This window comes from Mchenga conophoros, linkage group LG9, assembly GCF_057382185.1.
Source record: "Mchenga conophoros isolate Kocher_MC1m ecotype Shallow Benthic linkage group LG9, M_conophoros_male_GT1.1, whole genome shotgun sequence".
Classification (NCBI taxonomy): Eukaryota; Metazoa; Chordata; class Actinopteri; order Cichliformes; family Cichlidae; genus Mchenga; species Mchenga conophoros.
This window is the reverse complement of record NC_140534.1, coordinates 36102749-36114539: the sequence shown is the minus strand read 5'-3', so window position 1 is coordinate 36114539 and position 11791 is coordinate 36102749. Positions and strand designations below refer to the sequence as shown.

The 11791-nt window shown below is 45.4% G+C and overlaps 2 protein-coding genes across 5 annotated transcripts in view; one reads left to right on the top strand and one right to left on the bottom strand.

Moving 5' to 3' along the window:
* Window positions 1-3174: 3174 nt before the first annotated feature.
* Window positions 3175-5953, top strand: LOC146567820 (uncharacterized). Of its 2 annotated transcripts, none has more exons than XM_085285792.1 (3): window positions 3175-3330; window positions 4438-4720; window positions 5053-5953. In XM_085285792.1, exons 2-3 carry the CDS (start codon window positions 4450-4452, stop codon window positions 5358-5360), a joined length of 579 nt encoding a protein of 192 aa, XP_085141918.1. In that variant the 5' UTR covers window positions 3175-3330; window positions 4438-4449; the 3' UTR covers window positions 5361-5953. The 2 variants fall into 2 exon arrangements, with proteins under 2 accessions (XP_085141918.1, XP_085141917.1); XM_085285791.1 differs by having other exon boundaries at window positions 3178-3330; window positions 4441-4720.
* Window positions 5954-6197: 244 nt separating this feature from the next.
* The window catches only part of actr3b (actin related protein 3B), a 14271-nt gene continuing 8677 nt past the window's right edge, over window positions 6198-11791 (bottom strand). For all 3 annotated transcript variants that reach the window (XM_085285762.1, XM_085285763.1, XM_085285761.1), the window contains 3 exons: window positions 11067-11192; window positions 9424-9507; window positions 6198-9214 (listed from right to left, as the gene is read on the bottom strand). In XM_085285762.1, the coding sequence (XP_085141888.1) occupies window positions 9119-9214; window positions 9424-9507; window positions 11067-11192 (306 nt within the window). In that variant the 3' untranslated portion in view covers window positions 6198-9118. The remainder of the gene's footprint in view (window positions 9215-9423; window positions 9508-11066; window positions 11193-11791) is intronic.

The window sequence follows — 11791 nt, the reverse complement described above, 5'->3', positions numbered from 1 at the left end:
GCCATGTTTCATGGCTTGAACATGAACATGACGGATGGCCTGGATTGCAGACCAAATATAATGTCCCAGAACACTCCAGCTCACATGTTAGTCTGCTCCAAGTATTTCCACAAAGGTCAGTTTTCTGTTGTAGTTATTACGTAATTTATCATTTATCATAACATAATTGTTGATTTAGGTTACAAATAAGTCTTATGTTGATTTGAATTGAATTTGCTGCGCTATGCTGCTTTGTTCACTGTGGCTTTGCATGCTAATGTTTGTTGTGTTTTGTAGGCAAACCAGCCAACAAAATACAAGAATGTGATCCAGACTGGGCCCCTCTATCAACCTGGGTCATACAGAGTTTAAAGCTGCTACCACAGTGAGATTTGATTGGTTAAGAGAGAGAGCGCTATCAAAACAGCCACGAAGCGTCCCGCATATATGTGCCCAAGTGTTGTATTGAAGCAATCAAGTGATGAATAACTGTTTTCCAGTATGTTGTTTTGCAATGTTGTTTTGTTTTGTTTTTTTCATTGTTGATTTGTTTTTCACCGAAGCAGCTAATAAAGCTGATGAAATACAATTTTGCCTCTTTCTTGTAAGATTCTATAATAGAATGAAACAATAATGCCAGTTATAAATAAAGACAATAAATTGAATGAATTACGAAACACTCATTTTATTTCTATTACATCTGAAAATGTTGTGTAATATTACAACCTGAAACAACAAATAGACGCGTTGTCCTGTAACAACAGCTGTGAGATGGAATAGTCCAAATCACCAAAGTAAACTGGACCTGGGCTTGTTGCAGGATCTGAAGTTACTAAACATGTTGTGAGTGTGTGCACTCACAATTAGGACCATATAATAGTAAATATGTGCGTGATGAAAGTTGGGCAGCATGCTAACGTCCTTACTCCACTCTGTATGCTCGTGTGAGTCTCACCTTTTCACTCCTTTGATTTTTTCCTCATACTCTTTTTTTGCCTTTGCGTCACGTGACTGACAAGGGCGATCGTGGCTCAAGAGTTGGGAGTTCGCCTTGTAATCGGAAGGTTGCCGGTTCGAGCCCCGGCTTGGACAGTCTCGGTCGTTGTGTCCTTGGGCAAGACACTTCACCCGTTGCCTACTGGTGGTGGTCAGAGGGCCTGGTGGCGCCAGTGTCCGGCAGCCTCGCCTCTGTCAGTGCGCCCCAGGGTGGCTGTGGCTACAATGTAGCTGCCATCACCAGTGTGTGAATGTGTGCGTGAATGGGTGGATGACTGGATGTGTAAAGCGCTTTGGGGTCCTTAGGGACTAGTAAAGCGCTATATAAATACAGGCCATTTACGTCTGTCTTTGTACAGACCTGCCGTGTTCTCTGTCGTTTTGTACAGAACTGTTTTTGGGGCAAATAAAATGCAAGTAGGGATTAAAACCGCAGAATTAATGATTACCGGTGCTGGAAATACTAGCGCTTGATGCAGTGTTTTGATTTTGTTGCCACGGGTACCCACAAAGCAATGTGCGAAAGTCACGTGGTCCGTCAATCTCTATAAGGATCCGGCTCACGTCATTCACTTCAAAGTGTCGGCTCTAAGAGCCATTTCGTTTGCGACCGACCCATCACCAGTACAGTGGAACCCCGGCTTATGAAGACCGCATTTAATGAAAAATTCAAGTTACAAAGGCACTTAATGGCAATATTTTGCCTGTAGTACGACAAAATGCCAAGGCTCTCCACAGTCTTTCAGTTCATTGGTGGGTTCGTTTCAGCTTTTGCACCGTTTCCTGTCAGCGTCAGTCGTTTCAAACATCGCCGTGTTTGTCAGGGCGTTTCCTCACAGCGGCCCCTATGAGGCTGCTGTTCCTGAAAACACCTTCAAATGTTTTGTATTTGCTTTGTTTAAGTTCTGCCAGAGGTTTCTTCCTGTTAAAAGGGAGTTTTTCCTTCCCACTGTCGCAAAAGTGCTGCTCATAGGGGGTCATTTGATTGTTGGGTTTTTCTCTGTATGTATCATTGTAGGGTCTACATTACAGTATAAAGCACCTTGAGGTGACCGTTGTTGTGATTTAGTCCTGTATAAATAAAACTGAAACTGAAAATAGAAATTATTTCTTTTCAGATTGTCACAATCAGCAGGGCTGACTGTGTGTAGAGTGAAGGGTGGACCCAAATGCAGACGGAAACAAAATGTGAAACATGACTTGAATAACAGAAAACGAGCCATTTATTGAGGCTGGCAAAATAACTGTAAACAAAAGGCAAAATGCAAGGCTAACAATAAACTAAACTGGGTGAGCTAAATTAACTTAAAAACCTACAACAGGAACATGGACTTGACATGAGGAAACTTGACGCAACTTCTTGGCTTGCAAACAAAGCAGACGATCTGACAATGACACATTGAAAACACAGGACTTAAATACACAGGAGGTGATTAGGGGAAGTGGGAACACATGGAGGAACAGCTGACTGACATGAACCTAATGACAGGACAGGGGAAGTGAAACTAAATACAATGAACAAAGAACACACGACTCCTTCAAAATAAAACAGGAAACACTGAAACTAGACATGACAACACAAGCTTAACAGACCTAACACGTGATGAACGATACAAGAACTCAAACATAGAAACCAAGGAAACAATAAATAATAACTGCCTTTCCTTAACTAAAGCTAAATAGGAATGACACAAACTAATCACATATCTAAAATGAGACAAATACAAAATGAACTCAGAGCGCTGGGTCAGAGACACAGCCTGTGACACAGATATTTTAATTTGTAAGTTGTTTTTTTTCTTTCAGCAGCTCAAATGTTTGCTTTCGCTCAGGTTTAGTGGCTGACCTCGCTGCACCTGAAAAGTAAGCAGGTCAGTGACACGTGTGCAAACCTCACTAACCCACATACAGCCCACTTCCACCTCCATTGGGCTGAACCAGTGAGGCCGCCCTTCGTGTTAGTGTGGATCACAGTTAATGTGAGCGCTGGTGGGGGGGGTAATCTGTGAGGAAAACTAAAAGCTGTGCGATACAGTCAAAACTCACACATCGATGTCATCACATGCATTTTCCAAAGATGTTCAGCGGGCCACACTGGTGTCTTTACGAGGTCCATTCTTTTCTTTGTGTTTTGCATTTCCCTGATGTAGACAGATGTGAGAGAGGTTGATGGTGAGCGGATGTCTTCTTCCTGTGTCGCACTAACACAGGAAGCATGAAAGAAGAAGCCAAACCTCTGACATTAGTCAGTCTGAGCAGCGCCTCACAACTGGCAGAGCAGCAGCCCTGAAGCCCGTCTGACAGGCACCGGCGAGTGGAAGCGCTCCTATCTCTGTCATCGCTCCGAGCTGAAAGGTGAGTGTGTCTGCCATTTCTACCTGAAGCTCCTCGTCAGCTTCAGGGTCGCCTGGGAGATTCTGGCTTGGCCGTTAAGGGCGAGCGCCACAGAAGGTTTCCTTCCTGCGAGCCTGACGTCTGCTCTCGCTGGTGTCGATTAAAAGCAGCTGGAGGCCATCTTTGTAAACCTGCTGAGAACATCTGCAGGGTTTGCTCCTTCTTTCACACTTCATCATCAGCCAGCTGTGTGTGATCGCACCATCTTTAATCTGAGATCAGGTTCAAACCAGTTTGAGCTGCAGTGGCAGGAAACAGCTGAGGGCGGGGCATGCTGACATTCCCGACTCCTGATTGGTGTCGGGGGTGTCCACTGCTTCTGCGTTTTGTTTGTTTTGTGCAGGCCGAGTAAACGAGAACAGCCTGTGAAAGATAAGTCGTGTGCGAGTTGAGGCACCTTTAGGCTCCGCCTTGCTGGCGTCTGCTTTTTGAAGATCTCTGTGAGTTTGGGACTGACGGCCGTGGACGGGATTTAAAGTTCCTTCCATCCATCCTGTATCCCAGCTGACCCACAGCCGAACTGGGTGATGATCCTGACCAGTTTAAAGAACATTAATGCAAACTGACCACACAGAACACGTTACCATCACATACACATCATACAGACTCTGTATGAACCCATGTTGTTCGTGCAGCAACAGGAAGTAGTTTTTATTGCAGAGTTCATAGAGGTCATGCTTGAATATTTGTGTTCGTTTGGGGAGGCCTTTTGCTCCTCCCCTTTCACAAAGGATGCTCCAGTGTGTCCTCTGCTAAAGGAAGTAAAGGAAGCACTGAAGTGCCTTTAGTCCATAACATGTGGAGAATTCAGACAGCGCTGATGAGGGCAGATACTTCCAGGTCACGCCTCCTTCCTGAACTAAACCCCGCCTCTTTCTGTGCCTCTGTCATAGTCGTCCATGTGTTTGTGGTGCACTGATTTATTACTGGAGATGTTTGCTAACACTGACTGTGTTTCACGTCGGCGCTCTCACAGTGTAAAGCTGGATCTGCGTCATCGCTTTACACCCGCGTGCGCTCATTACCCATGATGCATCAGAGTCTGATCACAGTGTTTTCTGATGCTAGCAGGAAGCCGAGATGACGGAGCCGGACCTCGTCAACATCCTGGAAGACATAACAGATGAGGAATTCAAGACCTTCAAGTGGAACCTGAAGAACGAGCGGTTTAGAGACATCGAGCCCATCAAAGTGAACCGGCTGTCGACGGCGGAGCGGTGCGACGCCGTGGATCTGATGGTGCAGAAGTATGACATGGACGGAGCCGTGCAGGTGATGGAGAGCATCTTTAAGAAGATCAACAGGAACGACCTGGTGAAGAAGCTGCGAAAGGTCATGGGTCAACCTGCAGGTCAGTGAGGCTGTGGGCAGGCGTGCACTTCCTTTAACCTGTTTGAGCGTTTGACATTCAGGTGACATCATCAGGGTCAGAGCAGCGTCACGCTGTGACAGGACGTGCAAACAGGAAGTGTGTGCAGAGTGTCTCTCTCCCTTTTAAGGTGCATTCAGAGCAAACAGCTGATGGAAGGAGCCGCCCGAGTCGGAGCTGCTGGATTGGATGTTCTCAGGAACTCTGAGGCTCCCGTGGTCGGAGGTCTTCGGCTTCACGCCGAGGCTCCCGTGGTCGGAGGTCTTCGGCCTCACTCTGACCTCGGCATTAATCCGTCCTCCTCTCTCTCACAGGTCTTCCAGGTCCCGATCTGCCAAAGACCGCCGCCGACTCCTCGGCAGAGGAGAAGTTGGCGGCCGTTCGCTCTCAGTTTATCGACAGAGTGTCCGAACCCGTCCTGAGGAAGCTGCTGGATAAACTCCTGGAGCGCCGCGTCATCATCGATGATGAAATGGATTTAGGCGGAGTGAGGAGCAGGGCGGATAAAGCCCGACAGGTGATCGACGTGGTGCGCAGAAAAGGATCCCAGGGCAGCTCGGCTCTGATCGCCGCTCTCTGCGAGGTGGATCCGTGCCTTTCACGGGAGCTGCAGCTGATGTGACGCACTGCCAGATGTTCAGCACTCACAGGAGAGCAAATTAGGAATCATCTGTAACACCCAGAAGCAGCTGATACAGTTCAATGTTTAATCCTCCAATCCACTTACAGAAACACGAGCGCGAGGCTCATCTATTTGGTTTGGTTTTCACATCAAAGATTTTCACAGAGACGATTTTCTATGCGTCTTTATACAAACAAAGATGTTCAAACAGCAGAACATGTCAGAGTTTCAGCAGGTTTCAGGACTAAAGTGTCCCAGAAACAAGGCTTTGAGTCAAACCTGAACAGTCGGCTCTGTGAAAACCTTCAGGATGGATGGAAACCAAGATCTCTGACTTCCAGTCTGAGAACAAAACAATCAGGAAAATGACTTTATTTGTAGAATTTTCATCGGACACTGATGTTAACGAGAAGTTTATTAGATTTTATGGAAACATTTTAGAGCTGATTAGAATAAAAGTCCAACAGATTAATGAGGATTTTGGCTGTTTTCATGTTGTTGAAGTCAAACATGTCAGAGAGCAGAGGGTCAGAGTTTCATGTTTCTTTCTGTAACTCTGATCAACGTGAAAATAAAAGATGAGTTTCCTGTCACTGTGTCTGGTGGTTTGGCTTTGTAACACACCTGTTCAGCTCCAATAAATGTTTGAGTTTTAAAAGAAGAAGCAGCAGGAAGACAACAAAAGAAGACTCTCAGAACTATCTACACTGATGAACTCTGTCTGAGTACCAGAGGTAAAACTCCAGTAAAGACCTGAGAGATGATCTGGACCTTCTGTCACGGCTGCCGATGGCAAGCCGTGTGGAGTTGGAAGAAGGACCCAAGATGCAGGCAGTGGATGAGATACCGGTGGTTTTATTTACAGAGGTGTAGTGGCAAACAAACAGTGGGGCATAACAAATAACTAAAGACACCTAAACTGGGAGGACTAAAAATAACAGACCTGGGAGCATACGACAAAGGGGATGAGAAGCAGAGAGACGCAGACGAGGAACAGGACACCGTGGAACACAGGGTAACAGACTGACACAGAGTTACACAGACGAACCAGCAACAGGCAGGAGAACACACAGGGCTTAAATACACACACCAGTAATCAGGGGATGAGAGACAGGAGGGCAACACAGCTGGGAGGAATCTGGGCTGACGGGACAGGGGAAACGTAAACTGAGCACACTCACATACGACACGGACCTTCACAATAAAACAGGAAACTCAGACACATGGAACCAGACAAGACATTGAACTAAACAGACAGATTCACAAACAGATGGGGTGACACCATAGACAGGCAGATACAGACGCAGACTCAGAGAGTCACCTTTCTCACTCACTATGTATTAACAGGCCTCTCTGCATTGAATCATATCTGTTATTAACCTCTGTCTCTCTTCCACAGCATGTCTTTATCCTGTCTTCCTTCTCTCACCCCAACCGGTCACAGCAGATGGCCCCGCCCCTCCCTGAGCCTGGTTCTGCCGGAGGTTTCTTCCTGTTAAAAGGGAGTTTTTCCTTCCCACTGTTGCCAAAGTGCTTGCTCATAGGGGGTCATATGATTGTTGGGTTTTTCTCTGTATCTATGAAGCGCCTTGAGGCGACTTATGTTGTGATTTGGCGCTATATAAATAAAATTTAATTGAATTGAATAGAGAGGGTGGCTGGTGATGTCACAGTGAGTGGAGTTAGAGAGGAGGGACACAGGGTGAACAGGTATAAGAGTGAGGTGAAGAGGAGATTCAGAGTAACTGAACATGAAACACAGGGGAGCGCACCTCCTCATTCAGGTGATTCATCTGCAGTAGAACAGCATCACTAGCTCTCACAGGTTACTCCAGCCCTAGACGAGCCCAAGTCACTGGATCAAATGCAAAAGTTTGAACATTCAAGTAAAGTGAAAGCAGCAACGTAAGGTTCACTATCGGTATGCACAGTGAACCAGTCAGCCAACCTCGTGATAAAAAAAGAAAACACTGATGGAAGTGGGTGTGGCTTAAATGAGCAGGCCCAGGTCCATCTGAGGATTATGGCAGAGGTCGGAGGGTCACTGCCAGATGGCTGTGCTGGAGGTAAGGACAATATTTGTGGTGCAAGAAAAGAACTGACATGGAGAAAGCAAAGATATGATCTGCAGAACTTCATACATGTTTATTGCAAACCAGTATGTACAGATAATATCGTGAAACTGACTAATTATAGACATGAACTGTTTGGAGGTTGATTTTTAAATATGCAAATGAGGCTTCATCTCGTTTAAGAAATACTCATTGGCATAACGTGGATTTTATCTGCTTTCATCCCTGCGCTGTAAGAGAAAACGTGTTGTGGAAGCAAATCTCCAAACTGAGCGTCTCACCTAACAATGACTTCTGGAAGACGTGCCCATCACATGACTGCACCTGAACACATGCTACAGGTTGTTTGGACCTGATCTTTGATCGGTCTGATTCTTGCTGTCTCAGTCAATATAAATATTTATTAATGCAAAGTTTATATTATTATTATTATTATTTATTTATTTATTTATTTTACAAATATAGAGCCTGACCACATTAAAAACTAAATCCATGACCCAGAATCATTTGGAGCCTCTTCCCGGCTCACGCTAATCCAAAAAATAAATGCTCATGCTGAGCCACAGTCATGTCTCTTATATCTAAAGTCACAAAATACCCTTTATATGTTAACATGAATAGATTTACTCTCCCTTTGTATTCTGTCTGGTGGTTTTTGGGGGGATCTTGGGGCCGTAGACCCAGAGAGTGATGTTCAGACCAACATCGCTCCATCACTGTGAGACTGGAGCAAACAGAAATTTCAGGAAGCCAGTGTGGTGATGAGCTCGTTATCTGACACATGGGTGGTGTTTCATCTCAACATCAGAGACTATGACTTTACTCTTGTACCAGAAAACGAGAAAAAGCAGAACAGGTCCCCTTTGATTGTGACGTCACACTGCGTCGCTGTCCTGACACCATTGGCGCCCTCTGCAGGCTGCAGCGCTCAAAACTACACCTGATTGTGCTGCTAGAGAGAAAATGAGACCATCACCACCAAAGAAAATTATTTTCTGTCTGTCTACGACACTGTCCGAAAGACGAAGAGACGGATTTTAGAGCTTTTCCTAGTTTAGAGACAAAAAGTCAGTGAGATTCAGTGTGAGTCTGATCGTTATAGCAGGGCCACAAACATGCTGACATAAATGCCGAGTGACAGAAAACATCCAGAGGCTTGTCCTGTTAAATCCACCGTCACCAGCTTCAGCACAGAGCGGCGGCTTGTGTTTGATAAGAGGCCGAAATGAGGATGAGAGGCGAGCAGGCGCCATATTTATCTCTATCTGCTGTCGGGACAACAGCCTCAGCTTCGGAGGATCTCTATTAGCACTGCTACGTGTTGGAAGAAGGTTGGCTAGCTACACCAGGTCTCCTGCAGCTCCTCTTGTTCTCGGTAAAATTCTTCTCTGTGGACAAAGGAGCTTGCAAAGAAAAGCGTCTGGACTTCTTTAAGTTGCTTGAAGACGTTTTTTTCTCTGTGGAGTAAATTTATCAAAACAAAACCACTGCAAACTTTGTCTTGCTCTCTAACTGCCTTTGTGCTTCACGTTCTCCATGTGCTTGATGATGCTGAGCTAGCCCGCTAACAGGTTAGCAGCTTCATAGGTGAAAACTGAGAAGGGCAAAAAACTATCAGGCTAATGGCTGAGTGGCTGGTTGCTAGCAGGCTAACAGGTTAGCGGGCCGATGGGCTCGCCGCTGTCATCAGGACATGATGCCAAACACGGGGTTGTGTCGACAGATGCTCGGCCCGATCTCGTCGTAGTCCTTCTTCGAGTGACACACCTGGAAAAACTCCGGCTGCAAACACAACACACAGTGTCAACAAAGGTTCCTGGTCTCTCCAGACAGGCCATCAGTTATAAACTGAATGCATATTTTATTCACTAAGACCTGAAACCATAAACTCGTCAGGAAAGAGTTTACTGAGCAGGCTCATTTCCTCCAGCCACATGTTGTTTAGGGAAATGCTTTGTGTGAAAGTAGAAGAACACAAAACTTTTGGTTACCGTGGACGCCAACATAGAGCCTCCGAACCAGACGGCGTAACGCTGCATGTGATGTGAGACGACCTGAACCTCCATCGGCTTCGGCTGCCAACACACAAAAACACGTCATCTGCATATAAATGATTCACATCACAAAGAAACTGGGAACAAACCAGTGATCCAGTTAAATGCCATCCAGGTAAAGGCTGTAACATTAAAGCTTAACTCTGCTCTGTGCTGTTATCAGCTGCACCAGGATCTGGTGACTATTAATCACAGGTGGCAAAACTACAGACAAGTACAAGTACAGAACCTACTGTTAAAAAATACTCCTGTAAGTTCAAGTACTGATTCAAATTCTTTACTCAAATAAAAGTGAAAAGTAACGGCTCTGAAACGTACTCAGAGGAAGAAAGTTCCTTGAAGAACATTTCTACCACATTTTTTATTAATGTAATAATTTTAACCTGAATTTTAATTCTAATAAATGTACTCAGCTTGAGTCAGGTAAGTAGAAGATGAGCAGGAGGGAAAATAAAAATATATTTATTTTTTCTGTTGCCTCCGTTGTAGAGGGAAGGACTTTGTTTCTAACCAGGAACACAAGCACAGTCAGAGGGTGAAGTGGATTCAGCAGGTGGGGAACCTAAAGTCAGCTGTCATGGCTCAGTGTGGGGAAAAGAACCAAACTCACAATCATTTCTACAGAGAGCTCCAGTAGATGTTCTTAGTGTGCAGGCTGTGATCAGCTGATCTGCTGCTCTCTGTGGATGTACACACCTGGATTCAACCAGATGTGAGCAGATGTTTCCTGAGTTGTCCTGGTTGATTTCATCCTCTACACTGACAGTTTATGCTATCTTTATATAAGACAGTCACTGTGCAGCAGTCACACGCTGGTCTTTACTTTAAAGCCATCACAGTACAAACTCACCTGTTTATGCTGCACTAACCTGCAGCCTTTAAATAACACAGTTAGTCTGCCTCAGCAGGTTTAACAACATGAGGACTTCTATGTGAGCTTTAAATGAGCACCCTTCCCTTTAACTCTAAGCTCTCTTCTTCCTCTCCTGTCCTTCTTTCTTATCTTTCTCCATCTCTGAATGAACTTAGCTCTCTGTCTTTTCTCTCCCAGTGAAACAAGCAGCTGGACCTTTAGCACACTGTGAGATAAACTGCACACAGACAGTTTGTGTGTTTGCTGATGTTTGTTAGCTGCATTTCAAATTACCTGACAGTACAAAAGTTTTGCTCGCTCCTCTTCAGTAGGGCTAGCTAAATGCTAAACATACGGAAACCTGCACTCCACTTTAAACCCAGAGTATAAACTACAGATAAACCTAAAGTCATGATCCTGTTCGAAAATGTAAGGAGTAGAAAGTACTCAGCTGAAAATTCTACTTAAGTACAAGGTATTTGCACTTTGTTAATTCCCACCTCTGCTATTAATAGGAAGGTGATTCCAGCTGGGACCACCATGGGACCAGCACTGATCTGGACTGTGGAGGAGCTCAGTGGGGACCAGTTTCAGCCTTTTGACTGAAAAGTTCCACACAAACAAAGAAAAGCTTTACCTGAAGCTGACCAATGTTAAAAACCTCTTCTTCCAGATGTGTTCAGGTCATAAAGGTCTGGATCGGCCTGCACTCGCTGGTCAGGCTCACCTTTATCCGTCCTCCGCTCAGCTCTTCGCTCAGCTTCAGCCGAGCGTCCACCACCCTCTTCAGGTCCCTCTGCAGCCGCCGGCCAAAGTCTCTGAACATGGTGGAACCTCCAGACAGCACGATGTTCTGTTGGACACAGAAGACTCACACAGCTTCAGCAAACCCTCAGCCTCAGTCATTCACAACAAATACACTTCTTCAGTTTAAAGTTCTTCTCCATTTGTTTTTCTTTTAGTTTGGTTATTTATGTGATGCTTTTAATGTGAAATTCACTTTAATACATTTTTTTAGGTTCTGCAAAGCGGCCTGTGCCAAACCTGACCCGTATTCTAACCAAACCCTTGAACTGCCCTCTGCAGGTCTCAGACAAAATGATGTCTTCACTCTTACTCAAAGAGTTTTTAGAACTACGAATGCTAGCTGTAAGCTAGCTCCAGAAACACGTCCCGACACACGTTTAGGTATGAACAGCTCCAGCTGCCTGCAAAGCATCACAAACAGCTCGTCTTTCACTTCTGACTGTCAGAGACACAAAGAGGTCGACAGTCTGAGAACCTCGGCTGGTGGCTTCTGCAACACAGATGAAGATACTTTAATATAAGTCACACAGTGCACAGACTTTGACCCTGAACTTGTACAGGGTGTGTTGTACCGCGGTACTAGCTGGGAGGGGCTCCAGCTCCACGCCCCCACCCACCAACGACCCTGAACTGGATAAGTTGTCA